Source organism: Thalassophryne amazonica, chromosome 2, assembly GCF_902500255.1.
Source record: "Thalassophryne amazonica chromosome 2, fThaAma1.1, whole genome shotgun sequence".
In the NCBI taxonomy this organism is placed as follows: domain Eukaryota; kingdom Metazoa; phylum Chordata; class Actinopteri; order Batrachoidiformes; family Batrachoididae; genus Thalassophryne; species Thalassophryne amazonica.
The window spans coordinates 22,822,188-22,839,892 of NC_047104.1; the positions used below are offsets into that span (position 1 = coordinate 22,822,188).

The window sequence follows — 17,705 nt, forward strand, 5'->3', positions numbered from 1 at the left end:
AAAAAATTGTGGCAGTCAGTAACGGTTACTTTTTTAGACCAAGCAGGGGGAAAAAAATATGGACTCACTCAATTCTGAGGAATAAATTATGGAATCATGAAAAACAAAAGAACGCTCCAACACATCACTAGTATTTTGTTGCACCACCTCTGGCTTTTATAACAGCTTTCAGTCTCTGAGGCATGGACTTAATGAGTGACAAACAGTACTCTTCATCAATCTGGCTCCAACTTTCTCTGATTGCTGTTGCCAGATCAGCTTTGCAGGTTGGAGCCTTGTCATGGACCATTTTCTTCAACTTCCACCAAAGATTTTAGTTGGATTAAGATCCGGACTATTTGCAGGCCATGACATTGACCCTATGAGTCTTTTTGCAAGGAATGTTTTCACAGTTTTTGCTCTATGGCAAGATGCATTATCATCTTGAAAAATGATTTCATCATCCCCAAACATCCTTTCAATTGATGGGATAAGAAAAGTATCCAAAATATCAACATAAACCTGTGCATTTATTGATGGTGTAATGACAGCCATCTCCCCAGTGCCTTTACCTGACATGCAGCCCCATGTCATCAATGACTGTGGAAATTTACATGTTCTCTTCAGGCAGTCATCTTTATAAATCTCATTGGAACAGCACCAAACAAAAGTTCCAGCATCATCACCTTGCCCAATGCAGATTCGAGATTCATCACTGAATATGACTTTCATCCAGTCATCCACAGTCCACGATTGCTTTTCCTTAGCCCATTGTAACCTTGTTTTTTTCTGTTTAGGTGTTAATGATGGGTTTCATTTAGCTTTTCTGTATGTAAATCCCATCTCCTTTAGGCGGTTTCTTACAGTTCAGTCACAGACGTTGACTCCAGTTTCCTCCCATTCGTTCCTCATTTGTTTTGTTGTGCATTTTTGTTTTTGAGACATATTGCTTTAAGTTTTCTGTCTTGACGCTTTGAAGTCTTCCATCTTCCACCTTCCCATGTTGTTTGTATTTGGTCCAGAGTTTAGACACAGCTGACTGTGAACAACCAACATCTTTTGCAACATTGCATGATGATTTACTCTCTTTTAAGAGTTTGATAATCCTCTCCTTTGTTTCAATTGACATCTCTCGTGTTGGAGCCATGATTCATGTTAGTCCACTTGGTGCAACAGCTCTCCAAGGTGTGTTCACTCCTTTTTAGATGCAGACTAATGAGCAGATCTGATTTGATGCAGGTGTTAGTTTTGGGGATGAAAATTTACAGGGTGATTCCATAATTTATTCCTCAGAATTGAGTGAGTCCATATTTTTTCCCTCTCCTTGGGGAAAAGTAACCATTACTGTCTGCCACAATTTTTTTCTTGATTTCTTATAGTGTTTCTTAAAGCCAGAAAGTTGCCATTTGAAATGACTTTAGTTTTGTGTCATTTCTGTGATCTGCTTTTATTCTACAAAATTAATCAACTGAATGAACATCCTCCGAGGCCGTTGATTCCATAATTTTTGCCAGGGGTTGTAAATGCAACCTTAACTTTGGTTGACATTGAATGTTGCCACATTTTATTATGTTGTGAGAATTACTGAGTAATTCTGTAAATGTTCATGTTTCACTTGATTTCATACAAAGTAAAGTTTTTTTTTTGTTTTGTTTTTTTGGAGCAACACTTTTATTAACATTTTTTATGATAGATGTGCAGTGAACAGTGCATTAAAGTTAAAATTAAAATACACAATTACAAAAATATTGCAGTTGTTGAAATGGGTGATAATTCATCTTTCGCTTTTATTTCTTTTCTTTTTTTTACATTAGCACCTGTAAGGAAGGTAAACTCAGCTGCATCGGACAGATTGAAGATCAGCCGTGTAAGTTTTTACTTTAGCCTAAAGCACTTAGTTTTACTATTTATTGTATAAGCTTCTGATATACTTTCGGAGGGGAAAATAACCAAAACAAAAATACTGAGGAAGACACAAACCAAAAGACACAACAAAAGTAGAATTGTATCTTGATGAATGAAAAATCTAACTATTTTCAGCGTATTTGGTAATGATGACCGTTTGTATCATAGTACTGCTTTCCACATTAACTTCTGTATTTTCTGGAGTATTCATCATTTTTTTTTTTATCTCCCCCGGTATGAAATGGGGGAGATATAACGATCAGCATGTCCATCAGGATGTATTTGGATGATCCCTCAACACCAGTCGATTAAGGTGACCTTGGGGTCAGTTTCAAGGTCACAGCAAATTATTCAAGATATTTCCATTGCCACCCTTGTTAGTGTGATATCTCAAGAACCAGATGATCAATTTCATTCATATTTAGCATAATGGTGCACTTGGCTGATCCTGTGACACTTTGCATGAGGGATTTGTGGGGCCGTGACGATATGTCATCTCCTGATGGCTCTTGTTTGTATAATCAGCTCTTTAATTTGAGATTTTTGTGCATTGTTGGAGTGTACTTTTTATTTATGGGCATTTAGTCTTTTATTGTTAGAGTTTATTTTGTTTAGTGTTTTGATTCCTGGGAAAGTGCGATATAAATGGTCATTATTATTATTAATAATAATGAATGTGTGATTTTTTTCAGTATATAAGTCACACAGGAGTACAAGTCACAGGACCTCCCAAACTAGTGAAGAAAAAAAAATGTGATTTATACTCGGGAAATGTGGTATATTTGTGTAAATTTTCAATAATATGAAACATTTGATTAAAGCATAAAAATGCATCTCTCATACAACTTTGTCAGTATTGTAGAATGTGAAATTAAATCAAATCAAATCAATTTTATTTATATAGCGCCAAATCACAACAAACAGTTGCCCCAAGGCGCTTTATATTTTAAGGCAAAAGTCATACAATAATTACAGAAAAACCCCAACGGTCAAAACGACCTCCTATGAGCAAGCACTTGGCGACAGTGGGAAGGAAAACTCCCTTTTAACAGGAAGAAACCTCCAGCAGAACCAGGCTCAGGGAGGGGCAGTCTTCTGCTGGGACTTATAAAATTACTGATTTTTTTTTTTTAAATTAATTTCAACGATGTCGTTTTTCACAGCGGCCTGTACTCCTCCCATGCTGTTCTTCAACTGTTCCTCTGGTGGCCCCGGGGCAAAAGGAACCGAGTGTGAGAAGAGCTGCAATACATTAGACATGGCCTGTGTGAGTCACCTTTTCCCAGACACAAGTAACATTTTCCACATTGAAATTATTGGATTACATGGAAAACAGTTTGGAAAGACAACCTCATGTTTTCCAGGTGAGCACAGAGTGTGTTTCTGGCTGTAAGTGTCCAAATGGGATGATATCTGATGCAGGAAGCTGCATCAAGCCAGAGCAATGTTCCTGTGTTCACAACGGGATTTCCTACAGTCCTGGACAGACCATCAAAGTGGACTGCAACACCTGGTATGGAAACCGCAACTCGACTGCAGACAGCTGGGGACTTTGGATGACATCGTCTATGTGTATAAAGTAAAAGTTGAGCCTTTTATTGTCAGCCTAATGCAGTCTAATTTTCTTCTGTTCACAGCACGTGTAAAGACAGAAAGTGGCAGTGTACGAGCAACCAGTGCGACGCCACCTGCTCGGTCTATGGTGCTGGACATTATGTAACTTTTGATCAGAAGCGCTTCACTTTCGATGGAAGCTGTGAATATGTACTCACTCAGGTATGACTTCAACATGCATAATAACTTAGAGAAACCATAAACACACTCATTAGAGCGTATAGGACCAAAGCCCAAAAATATCTTGGGTCTAGACCAGAGAGGGGTAACAAGTGCCAAAATAATACAGGTGTTCTTAGTAACCAACCCCCTCAGCAGGTGATTTCACTGGTGAGTTCCTCCTCTCCTGATCATGTGTGAAATCAGCTGCTGAGGTGATCAGTAGCAAGGAAAACTTGCACCGTCTCCACCTTCTTGGTCCTTCATGGTCTACATCATGAGCTTGAATTTTTTTTATTTTTTTTTACCCAAAAACGACCCCAGTTTCAAGCTGGCATCACACGGATAAATTGATCAAACAAGAACTAGGTCATACATAGGTCCTGAGGCCCATTGGTGGCAGTACTTATCCCTAGAGTTCATAACATGGAGCAGAGGGGACGCCAGTCTGATGCAAGTTACTTCCTCAGCCAAAGCCAGTACCCATTTATAGCTGGTTGGACTTGGACAAAGCAGATGAAGTATCTTCTCCAAGATGGGTTGCACGACTGGGAATTGAAATCTACATATTGGTAGCCCAGAAAGCCCAGAAATTCCCTATTTACCAGACTAAGTTGCAGTTTTCTGTTTTGTTTTTTACGGATTTGGGAGGTCCTGCAGCTTATTCTCTGGTCTGACTTATACCCCCGTCACACATACGCCGCTTGAGGCTGAATTGCGTCACAATGACACTTCCGGCCATAATCGGGAAATACTGAGGCGCGGTCTAAAGAACAAAGGACGGCAGTCTGTGAACATCGACATATTTGGTCCCATTCACTCGGCTGTCCCGAGTGTGTTGCACATGTTCAAAACACTCTTGGCACCATCGAAATGCGACGCACATCTGATGGTGGTCTATATGCAGTTTTTGCGCAGCCCAGTCTCACGTTTTTTTTTTTCGTGCTCCTGTCACGAAATGAGTCAAATTTTCGTGATGGGATTTTTTTTAACTCACTGTTGCTAACCCTACTCCTACCCCCAACCCTAACCTTAACCATAACCTAATTCTACTCCTTCCCCCAATCCTAACCATAAGTACCCCCGACCCCCCACCACGCAGCCATCACGAATGAATTAGAATGAATTTGTGCTGCCGTGATGAAAATGAGGCGCTTTTCATCACAATATCATGAACCAGTAGATTAATGTATATTTTGTGCTGCTGAATCATGACTTGCCATGAGACCAGGTTGTTTTTGCGCCATGTAATCGCAGTCTGTGTATTCTGACGGGATCAAAACAGCATCTGAAACAATCTGATCGTGGTTGATTGAGCTCTGAGATTGATCGGTCACAGCAAAGCCTCAGCCACTTCACAGAGGAATCTCACTTCAGCCACTTGTGCCTGGAGTGTTATTCTTCTCAGTACTTACTAAGCATAAGCAAGCCTGTGCAGCTAAAAATGTAAAATACCCCAAAATGTAAAATTTCCACTCTAAAATGTAAAACCCAATACAAAATGTAAAATGGATTTTCAGGGTCATACTGACAGCCACAAAAAAGACAAAAAGTGTAAAAACAAACAAACAAACAAAACAAGAAATACAAACAAACAGATAAGATGAAAATGCTTAAAACCAACAAACTGGACGCTACACCATTGTCCCCCGCAGACGGACAGATGCCAGGAGGACTAACAGCCACAAAACATAAAATGTAAAACTGCTGAACAAAGGTATAGACAGAATTTTTACAACTGTTTCTGTGTTTATGTTTTGCGTTGTCTTGACCACAAAATGTAACATTACAAACCCTAATTAAAGTATATACTTTGCCTTTTATTTTTCTTGTCTTTTATCGATATATTGTCAGGGCACAGGCAGCAAACATATACATGTGAGGGATGAAGACAATAGGCCAATAGTGGGTGGACAAGGGAATGGAGACACGACCGGATCAGATGGGCCACAGGTGCACATGCAAACAGGATGGATGACAAGTGCACAGGAACACCTACACACAGACAACAGCAGGACGGCCAGTGCACAGGAAGGGACGCATGAGGGGCTCACGCACAAACTCACACACGACTGACAGATGACACAGACAGCAGGACGACAGGTGCACATACAGGATCAACCGGGACTCATACTAACACACACACCCACACAGGACACAGGAGACAGACACGACAAGTGACAAAGGCTCAAATAACAGACACAGAGACCAAACAATAACCCAAGCCCGGACCGAAACCCCAACAAATAATACTAATAATAAAGATTACAGAAATATGCATGAGGTACACCAAAGGGTAACTAGATACAATTCATAATGCATTCAGTAACGTGACACACAATACCATGACAGACATTATTAACGTATCATATTAATCACTCCTTTCAGATACAATTAAACTATAGGATACCAGGTCTTCTCTGGCAAAGCAGGTTCTTACCATACTGTCAAAGAGGAAGCTTAATCTGTAAGACATCAAACATGGCAAGTAGCTTTAAATTTGATGTTATGTAATGCACACTTTTTTTACATTTTATGTTTTGTGGTCATACATGACATAACATAAAACACAATTTTCAATTTATTTTCATTTATATAGCGCCAAATCACAACAGAGTTGCCTCAAGACGCTTCATACAAGTAAGGTCTAACCTTACTAACCCCCAGAGCAGCAGTGGTAAGGAAAAACTCCCTCTGAGGAAGAAACCTCAAGCAGACCAGACTCAAAGGGGTGACCCTCTGCTATGGCCATGATGCAGACACAAATTACAGAACAATTCACAAAATGAATATACAGGAAATGCTGTTGGTGCACAGGACAGGAGGGTCTCCAGCACAAATACCACACCCATCTCTGGATGGAGCTGCACCTTAAACAGAGAGAAAAAACAGAATCAGGCACAAATAGAGAAATATTGTAAAAACTTTACATCAATACATCTGTCCAACAGTTTTATGTTTTATGATTTGAGGCTGTTAGCGCAACTCTCAAAATTACCCCTGTTACAATCTGCATGATATTTTTATGAACATTTTACATTTTGTGGAATTTTATGTTTTGCGGCTGCACAGAGAGCCTGAATTTAAATCAAGTGGTAAATTGAGAGCCTCATGCTTTGGCTCTCTTTGCCATTTGAATATGCAACAACAGCAACACCAAAGAAGATGATTATTTGATCAATCTCATGTTCCAATTTAGGCCTGGCGATCAACTGGTGTGCTGTCCAGGGTGTACCACGCCTCACACCCTATGACTGCTGGAATAAGCTCCAAACACCCCACGTGATGCTTAGTTGTAGTGAGCGGGTATAAGCAAATGAATGTTCCATTTTAATCTCACTGAGGAATAACACCTCAAGAGCATTAAACTCCCATCCTTAGGACAGAAACTTGCTCCCATTCCAAAGTTAGCAACACGCCTCCTTCTGGCTAATTATCACAGCCTCAATGATACAAACTGCGAATGATGGTAAAACAGTTTGATTCACTCACAGTCCTCACAGAATGCAGAACTAGAACACTACACAGATATCAGCTGTGGCTGTTGGCCAGGCACACAAAGGTCAAACAGTCGCTGCATGATGCTCACTGAGTACTGATTTGTGTGTTTGTTTTTCATCAGGACTACTGTGGCAGTGTCCAGACTAACAGTAGCTTCAGAGTCATCACTGAGAACGTTCCCTGTGGAACCACAGGAACCAGCTGCTCAAAGAACATCAAGATCTTTCTGGGGGTAAGTAATAAAAATCATAAAAAGAGCGACGAGGTTCAAACCAAGCACCTTTTTCCAAGTTTGCCTATAATTCAAAATGTAGAACTCTTGAGAACAAATCTTTATCTCATAAAGGACACATTTTGAGGGAAATCAGAATTTGTACAAAATTTAGTTAACTCTTCTTGCCATATCAGTCTCTAAAAAAATCCACAGAGGTCAGACATTAGGGTTAGGAATTCAAAATTTTACAATATTCCCAGTGAAGGTTAGCAGTTCACTTCCCCTGCCTGAAAACAGCAAAAGCTAAATCCTGTTTTCTTTCCTCTATTGTTCACTGGCAGAGGCTCGATGATCATTCTACTTCTACCCTTGTAATACTTCAGGGGTTCAATGGGTTCATGGGTTCTCACGACAGCAGCAGCCAACAGCTTTAAACTGTTACCAAGTGGGCTACTGGCAGTGATGCCGGTAACGCGTTACTTACTAACGCGTTACTCTAATCTGACCACTTTTTTTAGTAACGAGTAATCTAACGCGTTAATCTTTCCAAATCAGTAATCAGATTAAAGTTACTTCTCCATGTCACTGTGCGTTACTATTATTTTTCATTGTGGGTCGATAACAGCATTAAACTTGGTCTGTGGGCAGGAGGTCAGGGTTCAACTGAACTGCCCACTTTCAGTGAGCTGTGAGCTTTTCATCCACGGTTTTTTGCAGCTGCTCGACTCGTCCTCACCTCTTAAAGCGCGGTGATCAGCACACCTGCACTGAGCTTTACAAAGACATTTTTATACTTTTTCCCCTCCTTTATTTAGAATTCTGAGCTGAGCCGCTCCGTATCGTCTCGTTAAAAACAGCTGATACTCCGCGACGCGTCAACAACTAACACTATTTTCAACTCAAATGCACCTAAACTCTCTTTCTGAGGACCACATGATGTGAAAACGCAATAAAACTTTCTTACCTGTAAATCTGGTCCTGTTTTCTGCATAAATAAATGTTATCCATTCTTTGTGCTCAAACGCCAAAGCAGGGGCGAATCCAGATGGAATGGGGGCGTGGGGCAGGGATGTGCCCCACGCCCCCACAACACCCCTAGATTAAAGGTCCAGTTTTGAAGCCGTTTTTTACTACAACTACTAATATTGCTTAAAATAATAATAATTTCGACAAGTAAAATGTTTAGAGAGTTAGAATTTAATAGTTACATTTCTAAACAATGTAGGTTTGAAATTGCAAGTTTTACTGTTACAGTGCTGTCAACAGTTAAATATGAGGTCAAGAAAGAGGTCTTTATTTTACTTTTTATAAAACAAGTATTTATTTTCATTGAAGTCAAGAAAGGGTGACTATAAAGTGAGTTGTTGTCGGCAGCTGTGGAAAGTAACTAAAAAAGTAACTAGTAATCTAACTTAGTTACTTTTACAATTGAGTAATCAGTAAAGTAACTAAGTTACTTTTTCAAGGAGTAATCAGTAATCAGTAATTGGATTACTTTTTCAAAGTAACTGTGGCAACACTGGCTACTGGAGCTTGCCAACAGGAGACTCAACCACACATTACCAGCTTCTTTCACAGTTCATAGCTTCATGTTGGAGTGGAATCAAGCAGGATTGTAAAATGGAGAACCAGAACAGGCTTCCATGTGTCTTATGGCAAACTGCAGCTGCAATTTCACATGTTTAGTTTAAGAAAATGGGAATGGACAGCATGGTGTCTTAATGGTTAGCACTGTTGCTTCACAGCAAGAAGGTCATGGGATATATTCCCACCTGGGCCCTTTCTGTGTGAAGTTTGCATGTTCTTCCCATGTTTGCGTGGGTTCCCTCCGGGTGCTTCCACCCACATCCAAAAACGTGCATTTTAGGTGCACTGAAAACTCCCTTGAATTTCAGGAAATTTCAAAGCTGACCAAGACTATAAACTTTCATCTGTTTTTAATTAGAGTGCAGAATTGATTCTGACAGAGGGAAGCTACCAGCTACTTTCAAGTGGAAATGAAGAAACGGTTCCATTCCGTTATAGAACGGTGGGCATCTACCTGGTTATTGAAGCCAACAATGGGCTCATTCTTATGTGGGACAGAAAGACCAGCCTGTTCATCAAGCTCAGCCCTAAATATAAGGTAACCCCACAACACATTTCAGTTTAACTTTAACCCAAGGAAAATCAAGATTTGTTTTGTCATTTAAATGAAGTTGAGTAACTCTCTGTTTTTAGGGGCGTGTTTGTGGGCTGTGTGGGAACTATGACAACACTGCAAACAATGACTTTACAACAAGGTGCCATGCTGTGGTAGTCAACCCGCTGGTGTTTGGGAACAGCTGGAAGGATTCCCCGAGCTGCCCGGATGTTGAAAACATCACAAACCCCTGCAGAGCAAACCCATATAGACAGTCGTGGTCCCAGAAACAGTGCAGCATCATCCAGAGTGAAATCTTCTCTGCCTGCCACTCCACAGTACGTCTTTCTTATATTGTTTTTTTTGTTTTTTTTTAATGTGTTTTATTTTGGTAACTACTGTAAGAAATATTTTGCCAGGCTGTTGACAAACTCTATTGATGATGATGATGATGATGATGATGTTGTGGGTAAATTTATAGTTGTAATGGTGAGTGAAAAGTCTGACCCCAGTGTAGAGAACAAATGAGGTGATCAGAGTTCATAGTTCTTTATTTTTTGGCAGAAACCAAAAAGTAGCTGGCAGAAAAACAGTATGCAGGCAGATTGGTGCATGTTGACAGTGTCAAACCTGTAGTGACATTCATGTCTTTGGGTCCTCAATTCTTGAGGTCAGGAGTTACCTGTGAAGACCTTATGAAATCATGACATCCCTTGACACGTATGCGCATAGTGGCCGACTGTCTGCTGAATGCTTTCTGGAGTGGTGGCGAAAATGATGGCCAAAAATCTGGAACAGTCCTCACACATACCGCGGGAGAGCCACTGACATGGCGTGCAGTGCACACGCGAAAGTTGAGCAACATTACTGTGGCCTTTGCAGGTGCAAAATTTGTGCGTGAATACCATGCGGCACTCTCACGGATGATGAGAGCCACTGCCACAGCTGAAATGATGCCATGTTTGTGCAGATAGTGCTCAGGATGGATGTGGACTATTACATAGTTATTATGTGAAAGAGGCTGTGAAAATTCCCCCCACTTTAGGCAGAAAAAGCACAGAAAATAAAAATGAATTAAATAAATAATAAAGAAAGAAGAAAAGCATGAACAGCCACTCACAGACTTACAGAATGATGTCCACTGTGCCGCGTCTCTCAAGTTCCATTGATGTCCCCACAGATACGCCTCATCCATATTCTCCACACAGGTGAAGTCCGTTGTCCCTGCAGCCAGCCGGCAGTGTTAGACTGCGGTCCTCAGAAAAATAAATAAATTAAAAGGGAAAATCCAGTTTGTACACTCCTCTGTGATTGGGAACAATGCATAAAGCATGCCTGTACAGTCGGACTGTGCGCTCACACCAGGGCCATGCAGAAAACTGAGTTTTATCAGGTGGCACAGCTCCTCTGTGGCCGGGCACGACTCATGGGCATCGTGATCCTTTGGAAGTAATCCGATAGAAATGAAAGAATGAAGTGACAGTACTGACATGGTCCGTCCAGCAGTGCTGCTGACGTGCTATGCGCACCAGCCAAGGGTAGTCACCGGCTAGCAGCATTAAACTTAATTCTCATGTCTGTCCTCACAAAAGTAAATGAATGAATAAATAATTAAATAAGCACTGAATCCGGTTCATGCAGCTTGTGCGTCCAGCCTAGAGCCCGTGTACATCAGGTGTGCACTGACCAGGAGCATTAAACTTAAATCCACCTCTGTCCTAAGGATAATGAAGAAATAAACAATAAGTCCTGTTTGTGCAGGTTGTCTGTGGCAGGACAGGATGTGTTCAGTGCTGACCAGGACCATTCATCTTAAATCCACTTCTGTCCTCAGAAAAATTAACACATAAACTGAGGTAAACACAATGAATCCAGCTGTGCAGCTCGTCTGTGGCTGGACAGGACACGACCAGCTCGCTCACGCTTGTGCACGTCACGTGTGTGCCGGCCTGCTGCAGAGCGGAGTGGTTGGAGGCTGCTGGGCTGTTCAGTCACTTCCAGAAGCACTGTTGCTCTCCGATCATACTCCTTACTAGATAGCTGTGAGACTTGGATGCTAAACACTAACCTATGGTGATGACTAGAGGTATTTAGTACTAGATCTCTTCAGAGGACCCTTAAGTACAAACCAATGGTTATGGGAGACTCCACTGCAGGTGATCCAGCATATAGGTCCCTTAGTTTTGAGGAGCCCAATAACTGTAAAAATCCATGTGTCCATGCATGCATCACGTGGCTGTCGCAGGTAAGTGGTTACTTTCAAGAAGTGGATATGGCAGGGTTATGCTCCAGGATTCAAGAAGCTTCTGTTGTCCATGAAAAATGAAAAACATGTCCCTTAACCAAATGTCTAATTCTGAAATTAGATACATAAATGTGTGAAAGCACACTTTTTGTGATGGTTCCATCACATTAAAGTGAAATCTCTTCCTTTTTCTGCTCCACTGTCTGTATGTATAAATATGGATTGTTGAATATGTTTTTGACCCTCCTCAAGAAATCTTAATAACATTTTGAATTAACAAAAACTACATATTAAAATCAATGGTGGCCTCCTACGACCAACATGATAGTTCCTCTCTGCTTGTATTTTATTTAGCACATTAGAAGATGCCAACATCACCCTAAACAGGAGGTTCACTAATTCTCACCTCTGTCTATCAGAACCCAGCATCTCAGAGCAGAAAATGCTGTAGTTTCAACAGTTGCTTATGGAAAAAGTAACCTCCTTACTGACTCCCTGCCTCAATTATTATAACAGAGAAAATAATTTATGTTTTTTTATTAAAATAAACACTTTTAAAGTATTTTTTTTTCTATATCCCACAGTTAACATAAGTTTAAATAACTGGAGACAAAAGGAACATTAATCATATGATAACTCAGAACAAATGTGGCACGTTTAGTATGGTAAAGCATAATAATAATAATAATAATTATAATGTTGTTGAAGTGACACCCCTTAGGGCCCCTTCACACATAGTATGAATAAGTACAAATCAGGGCAAATCACATCGGAACAGCTCGTATGAGAAAACCATGAAAACCTCGAGCCAATGGGCAGGCGTGAATGAACCCGCTGCAATGGTTTCGTGCATGCGATGGTGTCGTGCACGAGCGTGCACGAATCCGTCGCAGCGGGAACACAGTGCGAGGGGTTGGTAAGGTTAGACCTTACTAGTGTGATGTGCCTTGAGGCAAATTTGTTGTGATATGGCGCTATGCGTATACATGAAAGTAAATTGAAATTGAGCAGCTGGAGTATGTGTAACCACATCGCGCAACTGCTGTGAAAAAAAATACATGCCACCCATGGGATTTGAACCTGCAATTTACAAAAGCTCTGATTACCAGATGGAAACTTTACTTGTGCGCTACCATTGCTGTCCCGTAAAAGGTGTGGAAAAAGCCTGAAATCAACAAGAACATAAATATATTTTTTTTAAAAAGAGAAAAAAGCACCGTGATAACTGACCAAACAGCGTTTGTTACAGCATAGTTCTGCTGATACATGACTGAAAGTGGTGTATTTGTCGCACTGTTGGCTTGTCATATAGTCTTGCAGTGCGGCGCTCACGGGACACGTGTGTCCTGCTAGACAGACGTGACATTCAGATCGCCTCCTGCTGCATGTCCACATGAAATGACGGTCCGTTGAAACTGGGGCAGCCTGTCAATGTGCACGCTCTCCAGCCCGTCGCAAAAGCAATATATGTTCTTAGGTATTTCCACGTGAGGACGGCAAGCTCACACACACGCGCATGTCTGTCAAAACACGGTACATATTCTGCAACTGTGATGTCCAGGACCAGAGTTGTCAACTAGCCAGCCACGCCCCCATCCGGTCAGCACACAGACCAAGGTGTCACTCTGTGATCAGATGAGATGCTCCTCGCCTGCAGGGGGGGGGGGGGGGACCACATGCACGCACATGTTAGGCCTGGGCACGTGAAACACACGTACGTGTTTTGGGGGGAGCTGACACTGTGGTATGCCACATGTGTACTCGGTAACTCCATAGTCATGGGGGCACTTCGACAGATTTCACCCCCAGCATGAAAGTGATCATCTGCTGACTGTTTTCGTGCTAATAGCGTGAATGGCCACACATTTTCTAAGTGCCAACCATGCAAGCAGTGTTAGATGTTCGTGTATTTCACCTGGAATTTGGCCGACACCTGCCGCAAGAGGATTCGATGGGCTCTCACAGTGCACACTCTGTGTTTCAGCCGCTGGTGTGTGCAAATAGTTGTACCAACAGGTGTATGAGGTGTTGGAGGCAGCTACGATTTTACACACGTATTGCATATGATTCCTGCTTCATGCACAATTCGACTACATTCGTACTATGTGTGAAGGGGTCCTTACTGTGGTGACTGTAACTCAAGTGCCAAATTGCCAATTAAACAAATGCTGTGTGCTGAAAAAGACCCCGCAAGTGCTTTTCTCCAACATTTTGTGTGGATTTGTTATTTCATGTTAATTAATGGCTTTTTTAAAGTCAAAATGTATGTAAATGTGCGCTTGTGCCTACAGGTGGATCCTGCTCCATACTACGACGCCTGTGTGTTTGACTCCTGTGCGTGTGACACTGGTGGAGACTGTGAATGTTTCTGCACAGCTGTGGCTGCTTACGCTGAGTCCTGTAATCAAGCTGGAATCTGTATACAATGGAGAACACCAAAGATCTGCCGTGAGTAACAACTGGGAAAAATTAATTCTGGTTTGTTATTGTCTTACAGCAATTGAAGGGGAAAAAAGAAAAAAGAATTTTTTTTTTGTGGGGGCTTAGATCTGAAATAGTACTTCCATCTCATTTGTAAAACATTTCAAATGTATCAGTAATTTCATAAATGTGTAATAACTAATAGCATTTAAACTGAAAGATTAAAAATGAATGTTTTTTTGTTTTTTTTTAGATAAAAGCATGGATTTGGATAGATTCGGCATGGATTGTGAAAATGTTTCTTAAACCAATCAAATTGTAAGAAACAATTTGTTTTGTGCTCGTCTTGGAAAACATTTGAATGATGGTCGAGTTGCAGTCATACCACATTCTGTCGTACTAATGCAGTACGACATACGTACTTGCAATTCGAACTGCATTTGAGGGGCTGTAAGAATTGTTTGAGCACGTTGAATCCTGGCCGAATGTCTCGATCGTCCTCCCCGTCACACTAGAACACGAATGAGCATGAATGGACATTCAAATGGACATTCTACCGTCACCTTTTGTGCTTTATTACATGCACAACTGTGCAATTTATCTTGTACAATAATTTTACGATATCTATAAATACTTATACTCACTATATATGAATAAATGACCTGCGGAGGGGTTCTGTTTTGCACTGATGTCAGCTTAGCTCAGATAATAACAATCCAGTTTGGATTCTGCAAATGCCAAATCAGCATCATGATGTCTTCCAGCACTCTTCTGTGATTATTACAATCCCCCCGGTGAATGTGAGTGGCACTACATGCCGTGTGGATTTCCTTGTATGAAAACCTGCAGGAACCCCTCAGCCATCTGCTCCACACAGATTCCTCCTCTGGAAGGTATGTTATGACTTATTTTATTCAAATATGATTTATAATAGCTTAGAGAGGTAATAAAGATAGAAATATCAATTAACAGAGTAGAACTACACAAAGTAAAGTTTCAATTTTAATTTTCACCCAACAAAAATGGTTTTTAAAGGCCTGCTATGTTTTCTGAAATTTGTACTATTGTATTGTGTAAATATTTGTGTTTTTTGTTTTTTGTTTTTTTTGTTGTTGTTCTAATGCAAAACTTTTTATAAGATGTCTCATACGAGATCAACCTTTTGCAAAGACTGGTCATGGGACCACTGGTGGTCCTTGAGTGACCCCTAGTTATATTCCAACTTAAAAGTGTTTTAAAAGTACTCCAAAGTGTAATAGATATGAGCATATTATGTGACTGAGTGTTGGGAAAGTGTAGTGACACGGACCCACAACAGGGGGCGCAAATGAACGGTCAATAGATGAGCCAAAAAGTAACAATTTAATCATGTGAATGTGCACAACGAACATACAGACAATCTCAGAATATCACAACAGTCAATACACAAAGGTGACGTGTGGGCAGGCTCGAGGATAGAAGACGTCTGTCCTGAGGAGAGCCGGAACCACACGATTTCCGCCGCCCCAGAACCTGGTGAATACTGGAGCCGCCAAGTCCCGAATTCCCAGGTGATCACCGTCCCCGACTGTCGGATCTGGTACTGCTGGCGAAGAACAAAGACAGTCGAGTGTGGGTGTGTGTACACCCAGTAACAACAACGGTGGGAATGCCACCTCCACCTCTCACTCAATACTTGCAGCGGTCTCAGCTGAAAAGGAGCGCCGTCTTGCACAGCCTCCTCAAAAACGACCGGTTCTCCTGCAAACACTCACAATAAACAGATTTACAAAAGGCTGATGATATTACCTCCTATGAAGTATGATATCTCGGCAACGAGGTGGAGATGACGTCTGGTCTTTATGGAGTGAGATGATGTTGAGTAGATGGGTGACAGCTGTCAAGAGGTAATGAGCGACAGCTGTCACCCCCGGCTGTGTCCATGGCAGCAGCGCCCTCTCGTGCCTGAAGCCCGCACTTCAGGCAGGGCGCCCTCTGGTGGTGGGCCAGCAGTACCTCCTCTTCTGGCGGCCCACACAACAGGACCCCCCCCTCAACGGCCGACCAGGTTTGTCGGGGTGTCGGCGGTAGAAGTCGGCCAGGAGGGCCGGATCCAGGATGAAGCTCCTCTTCACCCAGGAGCGTTCTTCGGGTCCATACCCCTCCCAGTCCACCAAGTACTGGAACCCCCGACCCATCCGACGGACGTCCAGGAGCCGGCGCACCGTCCAAGCCGGCTCCCCGTCGATGATCCGAGCAGGAGGCGGCGCCGGTCCGGGAGCACAGAGGGGTGAGGTGTGGTGAGGTTTGATGCGGGACACGTGGAAAACCGGATGGATCCGCAGTGAAGCCGGGAGTTGGAGCTTCACTGCGGCAGGACTGAGGACTTTGAGGATCCTGAAGGGGCCAATGTACCGGTCCTGAAGTTTTGGGGAGTCCACCTGGAGGGGGATGTCCTTCGTGGAAAGCCACACCTCCTGCCCGGGCTGGTAAGCAGGGGCCGGGGATCGCCGGCGGTCTGCATGGGTCTTCGCCCTCGTCCGGGCCTTCAACAAGGCAGAACGCGCGGAGCGCCACACCCGACGGCACTTCCGCAGGTGGGCCTGGACCGAGGGCACACCGACCTCTCCCTCCACCACGGGAAACAACGGGGGCTGATACCCCAAACACACCTCAAATGGGGAGAGGCCGGTGGCAGAAGACACCTGGCTGTTATGCGCATACTCGATCCAGGCCAGATGGTTACTCCAGGCCGTCGGGTGCGCGGATGTGACGCAGCGGAGGGGCTGTTCCAAGTCCTGGTTGGCCCGCTCTGCCTGTCCGTTCGTCTGTGGATGGTACCCGGACGAGAGGCTCACGGTGGCCCCCAGTTCCCTGCAGAAGCTCCTCCAGACGTGTGAGGAGAACTGGGGACCACGATCAGAGACGATGTCGGAGGGTATCCCATGCAGACGGACGACGTGGTGGACCAGGAGGTCTGCTGTCTCCTGGGCTGTTGGGAGCTTCGGGAGGGCCACGAAGTGGGCCGCCTTGGAGAATCGGTCCACTATCGTGAAGATGGTGGTGTTGCCCTGGGACGGCGGGAGGCCCGTGACGAAATCCAGGCCGATGTGGGACCAGGGGCGATGAGGCACCGGCAGCGGCTGGAGGAGTCCTTGGGCCTTCTTATGTACTGCCTTGCCCCTGGCACAGGTGGTGCAGGCCTGGATATATTCCCGGACGTCGGCCTCCATAGACGCCCACCAGAAGCACTGCCGGACAACTGCCACGGTCCTTCGCACCCCTGGATGACAGGAGAGCTTGGAACCGTGACAGAAGTCCAAGACTGCAGCTCTGGCCTCTGGTGGGACGTACTGACGGTCCATCGGACCGGTTCCAGGGTCCGGGCTCCGTGCCAGGGCCTCCCGGACGGTCTTCTCCACGTCCCAGGTGAGGGTGGCCACGATAGTGGACTCCGGAATGATGGGCTCCGGTGGATCCGACAGCTCTGTTTTGACTTCGTCTTCGTGTACCCGGGACAAGGCATCCGATCTCTGGTTCTTGGTCCCGGGGCGATAGGTGATCCG

The 17,705-nt window shown here is 43.3% G+C and overlaps 1 protein-coding gene across 1 annotated transcript in view; it reads left to right on the forward strand.

The window, feature by feature from the left end:
• Window positions 1–17,705, forward strand: part of LOC117503350 (mucin-5AC-like) — a 108,589-nt gene that overhangs the window by 60,311 nt on the left and 30,573 nt on the right. Inside the window, exons 31-39 of the mRNA XM_034162567.1 lie at window positions 1,794–1,846; window positions 3,048–3,151; window positions 3,249–3,397; window positions 3,522–3,660; window positions 7,280–7,390; window positions 9,318–9,497; window positions 9,593–9,832; window positions 14,031–14,187; window positions 14,925–15,053. Of these exons, the coding sequence (XP_034018458.1) occupies window positions 1,794–1,846; window positions 3,048–3,151; window positions 3,249–3,397; window positions 3,522–3,660; window positions 7,280–7,390; window positions 9,318–9,497; window positions 9,593–9,832; window positions 14,031–14,187; window positions 14,925–15,053 (1,262 nt within the window). The remainder of the gene's footprint in view (window positions 1–1,793; window positions 1,847–3,047; window positions 3,152–3,248; window positions 3,398–3,521; window positions 3,661–7,279; window positions 7,391–9,317; window positions 9,498–9,592; window positions 9,833–14,030; window positions 14,188–14,924; window positions 15,054–17,705) is intronic.